This window comes from Charadrius vociferus, unplaced genomic scaffold (genome assembly GCF_000708025.1).
Source record: "Charadrius vociferus isolate BGI_N301 unplaced genomic scaffold, ASM70802v2 scaffold69, whole genome shotgun sequence".
NCBI lineage: Eukaryota > Metazoa > Chordata > Aves > Charadriiformes > Charadriidae > Charadrius > Charadrius vociferus.
Window position 1 is genome coordinate 116,028 of NW_009649937.1, and position 12,963 is coordinate 128,990.

Consider the following 12,963-nt stretch of genomic DNA (forward strand, 5'->3'; position numbering starts at 1 on the left):
AAATACAGGCTCGGCAGGGAATGGCTGGAGAGCAGCCCTGAAGAGAAGGACCTGGGTGTGCTGATTGACGAGAAGCCCAACATGAGCCAGCAATGTGCGATCGCAGCCCAGAAGGCCAACCGTATCCTGGGCTGCATCAAAAGAAGTGTGGCCAGCAGGTCAAGGGAGGTGATTCTGCCCCTCTACTCCACTCTCGTGAGACCCCACCTGGAGTACTGCATCCAGCTCTGGAGTCCCCAACATAAGAAAGACATGGACATGTTGGAGCGTGTCCAGAGGAGGGCCACGAGGATGATCCGAGGCCTGGAGCACCTCTCCTATGAGGAGAGGCTGAAAGAGCTGGGGCTGTTCAGCCTGGAGAAGAGAAGTCTCCGGGAGATCTTATTGCCACCTTCCAGTACCTAAAGGGGGCTTACAGGAGAGCTGGGGAAGGACTTTTTACTAGGGCATGTAGTGATAGGATGAGGGGGAATGTTTTTAAACTGGAAGAGGGCAAGTTTAGATTAAACATTAGGATGAAATTTTTCATTCTGAGGGTGGTAAGGCACTGGCACAGGTTGCCCAGAGAAGCTGTTGAGGCCCCATCCCTGGAGGTGTTTAAGGCCAGGCTGGATGTCACCTTGGGCAACCTGGTCTAGCGGGAAGTATCCCTGCCTATTGCAGGGGGGTTGGAACTTGATGATCTTCAAGGTCCTTTCCAACCTAAACATTCTTTGATTCTATGAAAAATGTGACAACTAAATTGGACACGCATGAATGTTATCAAGCTAGAAATGAAAATTGCCATATGCAATATGGCAAGCATTTCAGAAATGAGGAAGATTATTCTTAGGCAAAAGGACATTTAATTTTTTGTCAAGGAACTGTAAACTTTACCTTCCTAAATATTTTTGGTAGATCACCTCTTAATGATCCCTGAGCTTCCTTCCTGATAGATACTACAATTGCAAATTTATTTCCCACTAATGAAATTTCAAACCGCTCCACTGCACGCAGTCCAACACTTAGATGCTTAAATGATGGACTCTGAACTGTTAATAAGGACTTGATTTTGCATAGAATTTTGATGATTAAATAGTCCTGACGGATAGGTCTTAAGAAGCTAGTTGTGGAATTTGATATGTATTTATATGACCTGAAATATTAGATATAACAGGATGTTGTGTTACATTATGCATATCTTGCAAGTTTTTACAGCTATATTAATAATTTCATCAACCATGCTTGCAATTATCGCTAACCTTCCAAGTTTATTTGTTAATTTTAAGGAGTTAAACCTGATTTCTGTGAATCCATAATGTGAAATCCAGAATGCCCTCAAAGCAAGCTGTAGGCATCTTTCTTACAACCAGTAAGTAAAAAAAAAAAAAAAAGTAATTTGCAAATTTCTCATTAAAAATAGGCCTGGAAATGGGAAGATGAAAATTTATATTTCTTTAAAGGTAGTAAGATGGGTATGTTTTGTACAAACAAGAAAAATTTCACTAGCAACAAAGCCATAGAAGTTAACCGAAGAGGCAAATCTTTCTAACTCTGTTTATGGATGAAGTACTGATTAAGTGCAGAAAAATGAACAAAGCCAAATGCTGCCCGTAACTTCAAAAGACACAAAACAAACCCCAGCATTTCAGCGTGCAGGAGCTTTCTAAGGCAACAGGACTAAGCAGGCTTGAGAAAACACGTTTTGCCTTGTAAAAGCTTAGATATCAGAATTCCTCTCCATAATTAGCTTCCACAATAAAGAGACCGCCATACAAAATTGAGGAGGGAGCAAAGACAAGTAGGAAAGACACACATAACCTTTCCCAGACTCCGACATCTAAAGAGCCTTCCAGCACAAAGCAAGCTACTACCTCTTTCCGCTACTATCTCAGCTCCACTTGCAGAAAACTGCCTGCACTGTGAAAACTGGGATGTCAATCATGGCATAATGAGTCAATCCCCGTTTCTGTCAGCACCTAAGCCATACAGAAGATTCAGATGATCCTCTTTCAGAGTGTCTCTAGCTTGTTTATACTCTTTTCTCTGTTTCATAATGTGCTTTCAGAATCTGAAGAACTAAAACTCCCGGTCACAAACTACAAGCATTGTTGCATTTTGAAGCCCATACCTACTATAAACTAAGGTTGATGCCCCATACTTAGTATAAGGCAGAAGGAACTCAGAGGGCAAACCAGCAAAGAACGAAGAATGAACTCTCTCATTAATAGCTGCCTCACGTCTAAGTGAATGGTTTGTATCATCCAAACAGAGTAGTCTAAAGGATACGTGATTGGGCTTTCCATAAAATTTGAAGGTAACACCTAGACCAGCCAAGTGAACATGTATTTGCAAAATGTATTTGTGCCTTAAATTATCATGCTAATTGACATCTCTAAGTATACAGAAGCCTGTATACTAAGTTTAAACCTAAAGCATTTCAATATATTTTCCTCATCTGACCTAATTTGTTCTCTGTAATGAAAAAGAAAAAACTGTTGGTATAGTGTATGTAGGCATATAGTCACAGATAATCAAAAACTCAGGTAAGTAGAGCACTAAAACTGTCAAAACCTGAAATGTCCAGTAACAATATACGTGATGCCTACAGCATATTACTAGAAGCCCAAGAACTTCATGCTGTAGCCCATAGGTGAAATTCAAACACCATTCTTCACTTCATTTTTCTAAATTACTTTGGGGAAAAAATATATTTGAAACACAAAGTTATTGTTTCTCCTCTAGGTCATCTCCCATCTTTTACCATTAATGCAGACCTGTTGCACACACATAAATCCACTATCAATCTACAGTGTACAAAACATTGTAAAAATTATTTCCATGGTGGAAGAGACTGCCTTTCTCCCTCCCTACCAAATCCTCCAAAAGCACGAGACTAGTTCTCTGAATTTGAGGACAAAAAAAAGTAACCTGAGGTTCTGGACCTTCATCATTACAGAGATTGAGAAAAAATTCTCATTTACATTTTGGCTTACCAGTAATACTACATTTTCACCCTAGCTTCACAATAAAAGACTATTCATGACTTAAATTTTAATTAAAGGAAAAAAAATAATCACATTGGAGCTTGAAATGTAGCTTTGTCATTATCTTTGATTTCATAACGTCCCAAAAGATTCTGGATGTTTTTCTTGTCTTTTGGGTGTTTACCAGTTGAGTCATCTTTGAAATCCCCAACCTGATAATTGCCTAAGGTAAATGCATGCTGACGGGAAAGCATGCACCAAAAACATAATCCCTTTGAAATTCTGCTTTTGAATCCAGTAAAATTGAACCTTAGTTTCTTGATAAATCAAACATTTTACCAAGAAGAATGCATGTTCAGATCTTATGAACAACTGGTTTGGTTGAAATTAAATACATCTATGCCATACATACCTGGTCTGTGTATTGTACACTTTAAGGTTATTTACAGATACCTTCAGGTGAATACTTTCCTGTTTAGCCCTGTTTTGGAACTTTTCGTTTGAATTTATTCCAACCACACAGGCAGTTCTTTACTGACCTAGCTGGGTGTGTGCCATGAGATCTGCAAGCACAGTGGCAGCAGCGGTGGCAGTAGTATTGGAAGCAGCAGCAGGTTTCCCTCCTGGATGAGATGAGGTGGAGGATGCAGAGGATGAGGTGGAGGAGCCCTGAATAACCCGGTTAAGCCAGGGCTCTACGTTGGAATGGCTCTGGAACGGAGTGGAGGTGATCCGCCCTTGCCGACGTAACGAGCCCTCATCTTCTGATGCTGACGATGTGTCTGTGATTAAAATAACGATGACAGGCATGTAATGTGGGAATGACCCAACAGACGGGAACATGAAGTTTTTCCATGTCCTTCACGTAGCATTCTCATGTACTACAGAAGATGCATGTTTTCAGCAAATGGTATATTCAAATGCACAAATTTTGCTCATTGCCATTTTTTAGGTTAATGCAACAACTTCTACACATTATAACTAGAACACACTTGAAGCAAAGTTTCATTTATCTCCTGTATTTGGAATGATGCAAGACTCAAAAAAGGCTTCTACCTAAGGGACTTAGTATCTTCACAAACCATGTTCAGTGAGCATACCATACCTATTCTACTGACAGAATATTTCTGTTCTGAACAGGTAAATTGGATTTCATCCCATGTGAATAAATTCCATTAAATTTTTAATTGGGTATTTTCCTTTTAAATTGGGGGGGGTGGGTGGGTGGGTTTTTTCACTTTTCAATTCTTTTGACAGGTTTTTTTAAGAACTAGTTACTAAAAAAAGCACAGTGCTATAAAGTTCAATGAAACAGTAATTTCATCAATTTAAGAATAATTTAAAGGAGTTTAAAAGCATGTATTTTAACCACATAAACTGATATTAACAAGCACTACATAGAAATGCTTAGTAGAGCATCTTTTCATTCTAGATGTACATTTGTTGCTGTTAGAAGTCTGATAAAGGGATCCTATTTTAATTACCATTCAGTTATTTACAACTTTCCAGACATTTCCCTTTGGCACGCAATCTTTCCACATTTATTAACTACTCAATAACAAATAAAAAGGTCTTTCTAAATACCATGAAGATATCCCTGTTGATTTTGAGTGAAAACCATAAACTTTAGTTACAGAAAAATATCCTCCTAAAGAGACTGTTACATTTTAAGAACTTGATCCCCCCACTCCAGCTCTCCACCAGGTAATTAAAGGAAAGCTCCTAAAACAATACAGTGCCCACATACTGATAAAGTTCACACCATGTCAGTTTCTGAAAAGCGGTTTTAAGTCAAACATAATGGCCAGACCAATTAAGAAGTCAGCAGGAGCTGAAAAACAGCTTCTAAAAAAGATAGGGTATCCATTAGCATACTCCAGAGTTCCTTCCAGACATGGAAATCTTAGGTGATAGTGGGGTGGGTTACATCAGAAATTCTGCAACCTTTTAGTTTTGGCTTTTTTTTTTTTTTTAATCCTCTGAACCCATAACCGTTCAGCTACATACAATTCCATGCGAGTTTTGTTGAAGTCACATTAAAAAAACCTTTTCCTCATCTTTGACAACAAATTTCAGTTACCAGGTGTTTAATTTTCTGCTTTTCAAGAATATGTGTGTTTCCAAGAGCTTCAGAATAACTGCTCTTAAATAGTCTAAACCCATAAAATTCAGAAATAATTTCATAAAAAGCCTGTTGAACTTGATGGCATTTTCAAAGTTAAAATCGCAGATCTCTCATCACTTGACCATCCCTAATCAAACATGGCAATTTTGAATGAAAATACACAAACAATTGATCTTTGAGAAGACACAGCTGTTGTGGATTGCCATTCCTGGGTCTGTGCCTTGTATGATATTTCTGGTTTACTGCCATGGTTGTAGTTTTTGGCTGCTGACTCCATCTGCTCTTGGAGTGGAGCCAAACCTGCCCTTTAGTGCTTGCAACCTTCCCTTTCCTTTAGGCAGAAAGCAAAAATAAACAATTCCAGGAATATGGAACAAGATAGGATTACAGTCAGGTTTTGATAACCCCACTCCACATGCACACATTTGCAATCTACTATCACTAAGAAAAAAAAACCCTACAGAAAAAAACAGGTTTCTCAAAGAATACATACTCTCACAGTATCCCCTTATCCAGGTACAAGTGTAATGAAGTGTCTCTAAAATTTCTAAGCTTTCAGGTATCTAACATAAGCTGGAGTAGGGGGAAAACCCACCTTAAACATAAAATATTAACTGTGTATAAAAATGAATGATCTGTAGCAAAAACATTCTAACATCAAACCTAATTACAACAGAAAAGTAGCAAGGTAACATCAGCAACTAGCTCTGTGGCAGCTGCAAGAGTTAATTACTGGTTCTCTGTGTGCTGTGAGCAGAACGCTATGTACTTGGCTTGCAGCTCTTCCTGGCTGGGAGCTGACCCAAGATAGCCACAGAAACCACCACCCTTTGGACCAAACTTGCATCAAGACTCCCGCTCAAGTTCTGATCATGTGAAATCTATATGGGAAGGATGAGAGACTTGATATACAAACATACGTTAAAATTTTTTGAAGGATGACTGACGAAAGCAGTTCCATTACTGCCGGTCAGGAGTTGGTTTTGAACTTAATGTTGTGACTAGAGTCTGATGCTTCCTTCCTGGTGAGTGATGGCAACTGTAACAAATTTCAGTTATTAAGGAAGCCTGGTTTTAATTGCACTAATTTCTGCCAATACAAAGACTTTAAGGCAGTGGTTTAATGACTTAAGACAACAAAACTAGATGTTTCGGCGCTACTCGGGGTCTTTGTAATTTCAGATCTTTCTTGCTGAGCTAAGTTTGCAAATAAAGGCAGGCCCATAAAAAGGCAATTATGTTTGTGAATGGATACAGCTAGGCCCCTAGGAGGGGCTTAGACAGGGTGACCCTTCTCCTGAGTCCTTAACTGGGGTTCCCACCTGCTGTTGTTCCCTGTGCTCCTCTGGGCTTGTGGAGATGGGTCTGTGATAGGCTGATGGCTCCTGGGACAGGCCTCGGAGTAGCTGGGGCAAGGTATTATTTGGGCTTCCCCACCTGTCACTTTCTGTGTTCCTGGGCATGTGTGTAGGCCAGCATTTACCACATAACCTAAACGTTCACCCACAGCATCTCAATTTTTTAGAGTCTCTCAAGCACCCCTCAAGACTTTGCTCCTCCAGAGCAGCACACAGAGCCCTGACCTCAGGCAGAGTGGGCGCAGCAGTAACCGCAGGGACACTGCTTCAAATCTGTCCTGAAGGTATTCAAAAGAGAATGATATTTTGATTCTCTCAAAAAAAAAAAAAAAACTGCAAGGAGATTCCTTCTAGTTTTAAATTTTGAGGGAGACAGGAAAGCCCAGAGTTCCTTCACTTTCAGCAGAGCTTCTGGATGCCAGCTCTTTTTTGTACAACAGATCTTAGGCAGAACAGCAGCATGTTCTTTTCTTGTTGTGTGTCTCATGCCAAGCAGATAGTGATTTGTCACACTAGGGAAATGAGAGAAAAGAACAGAGTGATGCTACATGAAATGCACCACTGATTGTTCTGTCAGAGTTTATTCTGGAGACTGAGAAGGAATATTCCTTTGAAGAGCTATAAGCAGAAACCTCAGGGCCTCAATCCCAAAGCCTCAGGATACAGATGGTTGCTACATATTAATTTTCTCCAGGATTTCACTTTATGCAATTCATGACAACTTCTACATACAAAACCAACACGTATGCAAGAAAACTCAAGAGCACGATAACCACTGTTATCAGCAACAGCTGCCCTCGTGGGCTTCTGAGTATAGAAGTACTAGAAGAATAAGCTAATCAAAATGCATGATATCTTCATATGTCTGTCGTGGTTTGGCCTCAGCCAGCAACAAAGAACCATGCAGCCGCTCGCGCAACTCCCACAGTCGTGGAAAAAGAAATTGACAGGGCAAAACTCGTGGGTTAAAATAATGCAATTTAACAGAACAGCAAAAGGAAATATGAAAACGCGATTACAGTACCGCTGCAAAGCGCACTGACCGGACCCGCGCCGCCGCAGCCCACCCCTCTCCTCGCCTGGCTAGCTCCTCTTATAGCCCGGGTGTGGGTCACGTGGGATGGAACACCTGCCCCCTGCCGGCTCCTGGCGGAAATTAACCCCATCCCTGCTGCAACCAGGACATTATCCACCCCTTATTCCATACCATCTGTATCATGCCCAGATCTTGCAGTCCCCATAGTCTGTGGGCCATCCCTCCAAAATGTCCATTGAACTCACTTAAAATGTCCATTGAACTCACTTAAAATGTCCATTGAACTCACTTAAAATGTCCATTGAACTCACTTAAAATGTCCATTGAACTCACTTAAAATGTCCATTGAACTCACTTAAAATGTCCATTGAACTCACTTAAAATGTCCATTGAACTCACTTAAAATGTCCATTGAACTCACTTAAAATGTCCATTGAACTCACTTAAAATGTCCATTGAACTCACTTAAAATGTCCATTGAACTCACTTAAAATGTCCATTGAACTCACTTAAAATGTCCATTGAACTCACTTAAAATGTCCATTGAACTCACTTAAAATGTCCATTGAACTCACTTAAAATGTCCATTGAACTCACTTAAAATGTCCATTGAACTCACTTAAAATGTCCATTGAACTCACTTAAAATGTCCATTGAACTCACTTAAAATGTCCATTGAACTCACTTAAAATGTCCATTGAACTCACTTAAAATGTCCATTGAACTCACTTAAAATGTCCATTGAACTCACTTAAAATGTCCATTGAACTCACTTAAAATGTCCATTGAACTCACTTAAAATGTCCATTGAACTCACTTAAAATGTCCATTGAACTCACTTAAAATGTCCATTGAACTCACTTAAAATGTCCATTGAACTCACTTAAAATGTCCATTGAACTCACTTAAAATGTCCATTGAACTCACTTAAAATGTCCATTGAACTCACTTAAAATGTCCATTGAACTCACTTAAAATGTCCATTGAACTCACTTAAAATGTCCATTGAACTCACTTAAAATGTCCATTGAACTCACTTAAAATGTCCATTGAACTCACTTAAAATGTCCATTGAACTCACTTAAAATGTCCATTGAACTCACTTAAAATGTCCATTGAACTCACTTAAAATGTCCATTGAACTCACTTAAAATGTCCATTGAACTCACTTAAAATGTCCATTGAACTCACTTAAAATGTCCATTGAACTCACTTAAAATGTCCATTGAACTCACTTAAAATGTCCATTGAACTCACTTAAAATGTCCATTGAACTCACTTAAAATGTCCATTGAACTCACTTAAAATGTCCATTGAACTCACTTAAAATGTCCATTGAACTCACTTAAAATGTCCATTGAACTCACTTAAAATGTCCATTGAACTCACTTAAAATGTCCATTGAACTCACTTAAAATGTCCATTGAACTCACTTAAAATGTCCATTGAACTCACTTAAAATGTCCATTGAACTCACTTAAAATGTCCATTGAACTCACTTAAAATGTCCATTGAACTCACTTAAAATGTCCATTGAACTCACTTAAAATGTCCATTGAACTCACTTAAAATGTCCATTGAACTCACTTAAAATGTCCATTGAACTCACTTAAAATGTCCATTGAACTCACTTAAAATGTCCATTGAACTCACTTAAAATGTCCATTGAACTCACTTAAAATGTCCATTGAACTCACTTAAAATGTCCATTGAACTCACTTAAAATGTCCATTGAACTCACTTAAAATGTCCATTGAACTCACTTAAAATGTCCATTGAACTCACTTAAAATGTCCATTGAACTCACTTAAAATGTCCATTGAACTCACTTAAAATGTCCATTGAACTCACTTAAAATGTCCATTGAACTCACTTAAAATGTCCATTGAACTCACTTAAAATGTCCATTGAACTCACTTAAAATGTCCATTGAACTCACTTAAAATGTCCATTGAACTCACTTAAAATGTCCATTGAACTCACTTAAAATGTCCATTGAACTCACTTAAAATGTCCATTGAACTCACTTAAAATGTCCATTGAACTCACTTAAAATGTCCATTGAACTCACTTAAAATGTCCATTGAACTCACTTAAAATGTCCATTGAACTCACTTAAAATGTCCATTGAACTCACTTAAAATGTCCATTGAACTCACTTAAAATGTCCATTGAACTCACTTAAAATGTCCATTGAACTCACTTAAAATGTCCATTGAACTCACTTAAAATGTCCATTGAACTCACTTAAAATGTCCATTGAACTCACTTAAAATGTCCATTGAACTCACTTAAAATGTCCATTGAACTCACTTAAAATGTCCATTGAACTCACTTAAAATGTCCATTGAACTCACTTAAAATGTCCATTGAACTCACTTAAAATGTCCATTGAACTCACTTAAAATGTCCATTGAACTCACTTAAAATGTCCATTGAACTCACTTAAAATGTCCATTGAACTCACTTAAAATGTCCATTGAACTCACTTAAAATGTCCATTGAACTCACTTAAAATGTCCATTGAACTCACTTAAAATGTCCATTGAACTCACTTAAAATGTCCATTGAACTCACTTAAAATGTCCATTGAACTCACTTAAAATGTCCATTGAACTCACTTAAAATGTCCATTGAACTCACTTAAAATGTCCATTGAACTCACTTAAAATGTCCATTGAACTCACTTAAAATGTCCATTGAACTCACTTAAAATGTCCATTGAACTCACTTAAAATGTCCATTGAACTCACTTAAAATGTCCATTGAACTCACTTAAAATGTCCATTGAACTCACTTAAAATGTCCATTGAACTCACTTAAAATGTCCATTGAACTCACTTAAAATGTCCATTGAACTCACTTAAAATGTCCATTGAACTCACTTAAAATGTCCATTGAACTCACTTAAAATGTCCATTGAACTCACTTAAAATGTCCATTGAACTCACTTAAAATGTCCATTGAACTCACTTAAAATGTCCATTGAACTCACTTAAAATGTCCATTGAACTCACTTAAAATGTCCATTGAACTCACTTAAAATGTCCATTGAACTCACTTAAAATGTCCATTGAACTCACTTAAAATGTCCATTGAACTCACTTAAAATGTCCATTGAACTCACTTAAAATGTCCATTGAACTCACTTAAAATGTCCATTGAACTCACTTAAAATGTCCATTGAACTCACTTAAAATGTCCATTGAACTCACTTAAAATGTCCATTGAACTCACTTAAAATGTCCATTGAACTCACTTAAAATGTCCATTGAACTCACTTAAAATGTCCATTGAACTCACTTAAAATGTCCATTGAACTCACTTAAAATGTCCATTGAACTCACTTAAAATGTCCATTGAACTCACTTAAAATGTCCATTGAACTCACTTAAAATGTCCATTGAACTCACTTAAAATGTCCATTGAACTCACTTAAAATGTCCATTGAACTCACTTAAAATGTCCATTGAACTCACTTAAAATGTCCATTGAACTCACTTAAAATGTCCATTGAACTCACTTAAAATGTCCATTGAACTCACTTAAAATGTCCATTGAACTCACTTAAAATGTCCATTGAACTCACTTAAAATGTCCATTGAACTCACTTAAAATGTCCATTGAACTCACTTAAAATGTCCATTGAACTCACTTAAAATGTCCATTGAACTCACTTAAAATGTCCATTGAACTCACTTAAAATGTCCATTGAACTCACTTAAAATGTCCATTGAACTCACTTAAAATGTCCATTGAACTCACTTAAAATGTCCATTGAACTCACTTAAAATGTCCATTGAACTCACTTAAAATGTCCATTGAACTCACTTAAAATGTCCATTGAACTCACTTAAAATGTCCATTGAACTCACTTAAAATGTCCATTGAACTCACTTAAAATGTCCATTGAACTCACTTAAAATGTCCATTGAACTCACTTAAAATGTCCATTGAACTCACTTAAAATGTCCATTGAACTCACTTAAAATGTCCATTGAACTCACTTAAAATGTCCATTGAACTCACTTAAAATGTCCATTGAACTCACTTAAAATGTCCATTGAACTCACTTAAAATGTCCATTGAACTCACTTAAAATGTCCATTGAACTCACTTAAAATGTCCATTGAACTCACTTAAAATGTCCATTGAACTCACTTAAAATGTCCATTGAACTCACTTAAAATGTCCATTGAACTCACTTAAAATGTCCATTGAACTCACTTAAAATGTCCATTGAACTCACTTAAAATGTCCATTGAACTCACTTAAAATGTCCATTGAACTCACTTAAAATGTCCATTGAACTCACTTAAAATGTCCATTGAACTCACTTAAAATGTCCATTGAACTCACTTAAAATGTCCATTGAACTCACTTAAAATGTCCATTGAACTCACTTAAAATGTCCATTGAACTCACTTAAAATGTCCATTGAACTCACTTAAAATGTCCATTGAACTCACTTAAAATGTCCATTGAACTCACTTAAAATGTCCATTGAACTCACTTAAAATGTCCATTGAACTCACTTAAAATGTCCATTGAACTCACTTAAAATGTCCATTGAACTCACTTAAAATGTCCATTGAACTCACTTAAAAGTGTCCTCTCCGTGGTCACGCAGGTAAAATCACACAGTGCCTCGTGGTGTGTATGCCCTGTACTCTCCCTCTTGAGCAGGGAAACGCCTGCTCTTAATAGCTGAAATGCTGGCCTGTACAGGTGGGAAATAGGACAAATTCTCTTCAAGTTGCTGGACCTTCTGGGACAATTCCTCAACAGCTGAGACGAGGGGGGAAGAGAGACTTTCTTCATATTGACGGAGTCATCCAGCCACCTCATCCACCGTTGGTCCTTCTTCACCTCTCCATTCCATCACTGCCAAAAAGTTGGCATAAGATGATGGTGCGCTCCATACAAGCTTCCGCCATATGGGCCTTGTGCACTGGACTTCATCAGGATCTGTGGGTAACTGTGGGTTATCTGGGTCATAGTAAATCATCTCCCGTACAGCTAATTCCCTCAGATACTGGATACCTTTTTCCATGGTGGTCCACTTGCTTGGACGACATACAACATCTTCATTGAAAGGGTACCTTTCTCTCACACTTGACAGGAGTCGCCTCCAGAGGCTGAGGTCTCGTGTCTTCTTCCCAATCGCCTTGTCAATGCCCGCTTCTCTAGACAGGGATCCCAGTTGCCTGGCTTCCCTGCCCTCTAATTCCAAGCTACTGGCCCCGTTATCCCAGCATCAGAGCAGCCAGGTGACAATGTGCTCACCAGGAAGTCAACTGGAATCTTTTCGCATATCTCGCGGCTCACTCAGGGATAGGGATTGGGTGATTATCTCTGGTTCCGTCCCTTCCTCCTGTTCCTTTGATGGCAGTGGTTCGTCATCATCCGAACTGACTTCTTCGTGTATTTCTTCTTCTGTATAGGAGCAACGGATACTGGCACAGGTTGATTGTCTGG

General features: G+C 38.2%; 1 protein-coding gene across 1 annotated transcript in view; it reads right to left on the minus strand.

Annotated features, from left to right (window-relative positions):
* Positions 1 to 12,963, minus strand: part of DIP2A (DIP2 disco-interacting protein 2 homolog A (Drosophila)) — a 152,560-nt gene that overhangs the window by 70,791 nt on the left and 68,806 nt on the right. Inside the window, exon 5 of the mRNA XM_009891397.1 lies at positions 3,506 to 3,748. Coding sequence (XP_009889699.1) covers positions 3,506 to 3,748 — 243 coding nt within the window. The remainder of the gene's footprint in view (positions 1 to 3,505; positions 3,749 to 12,963) is intronic.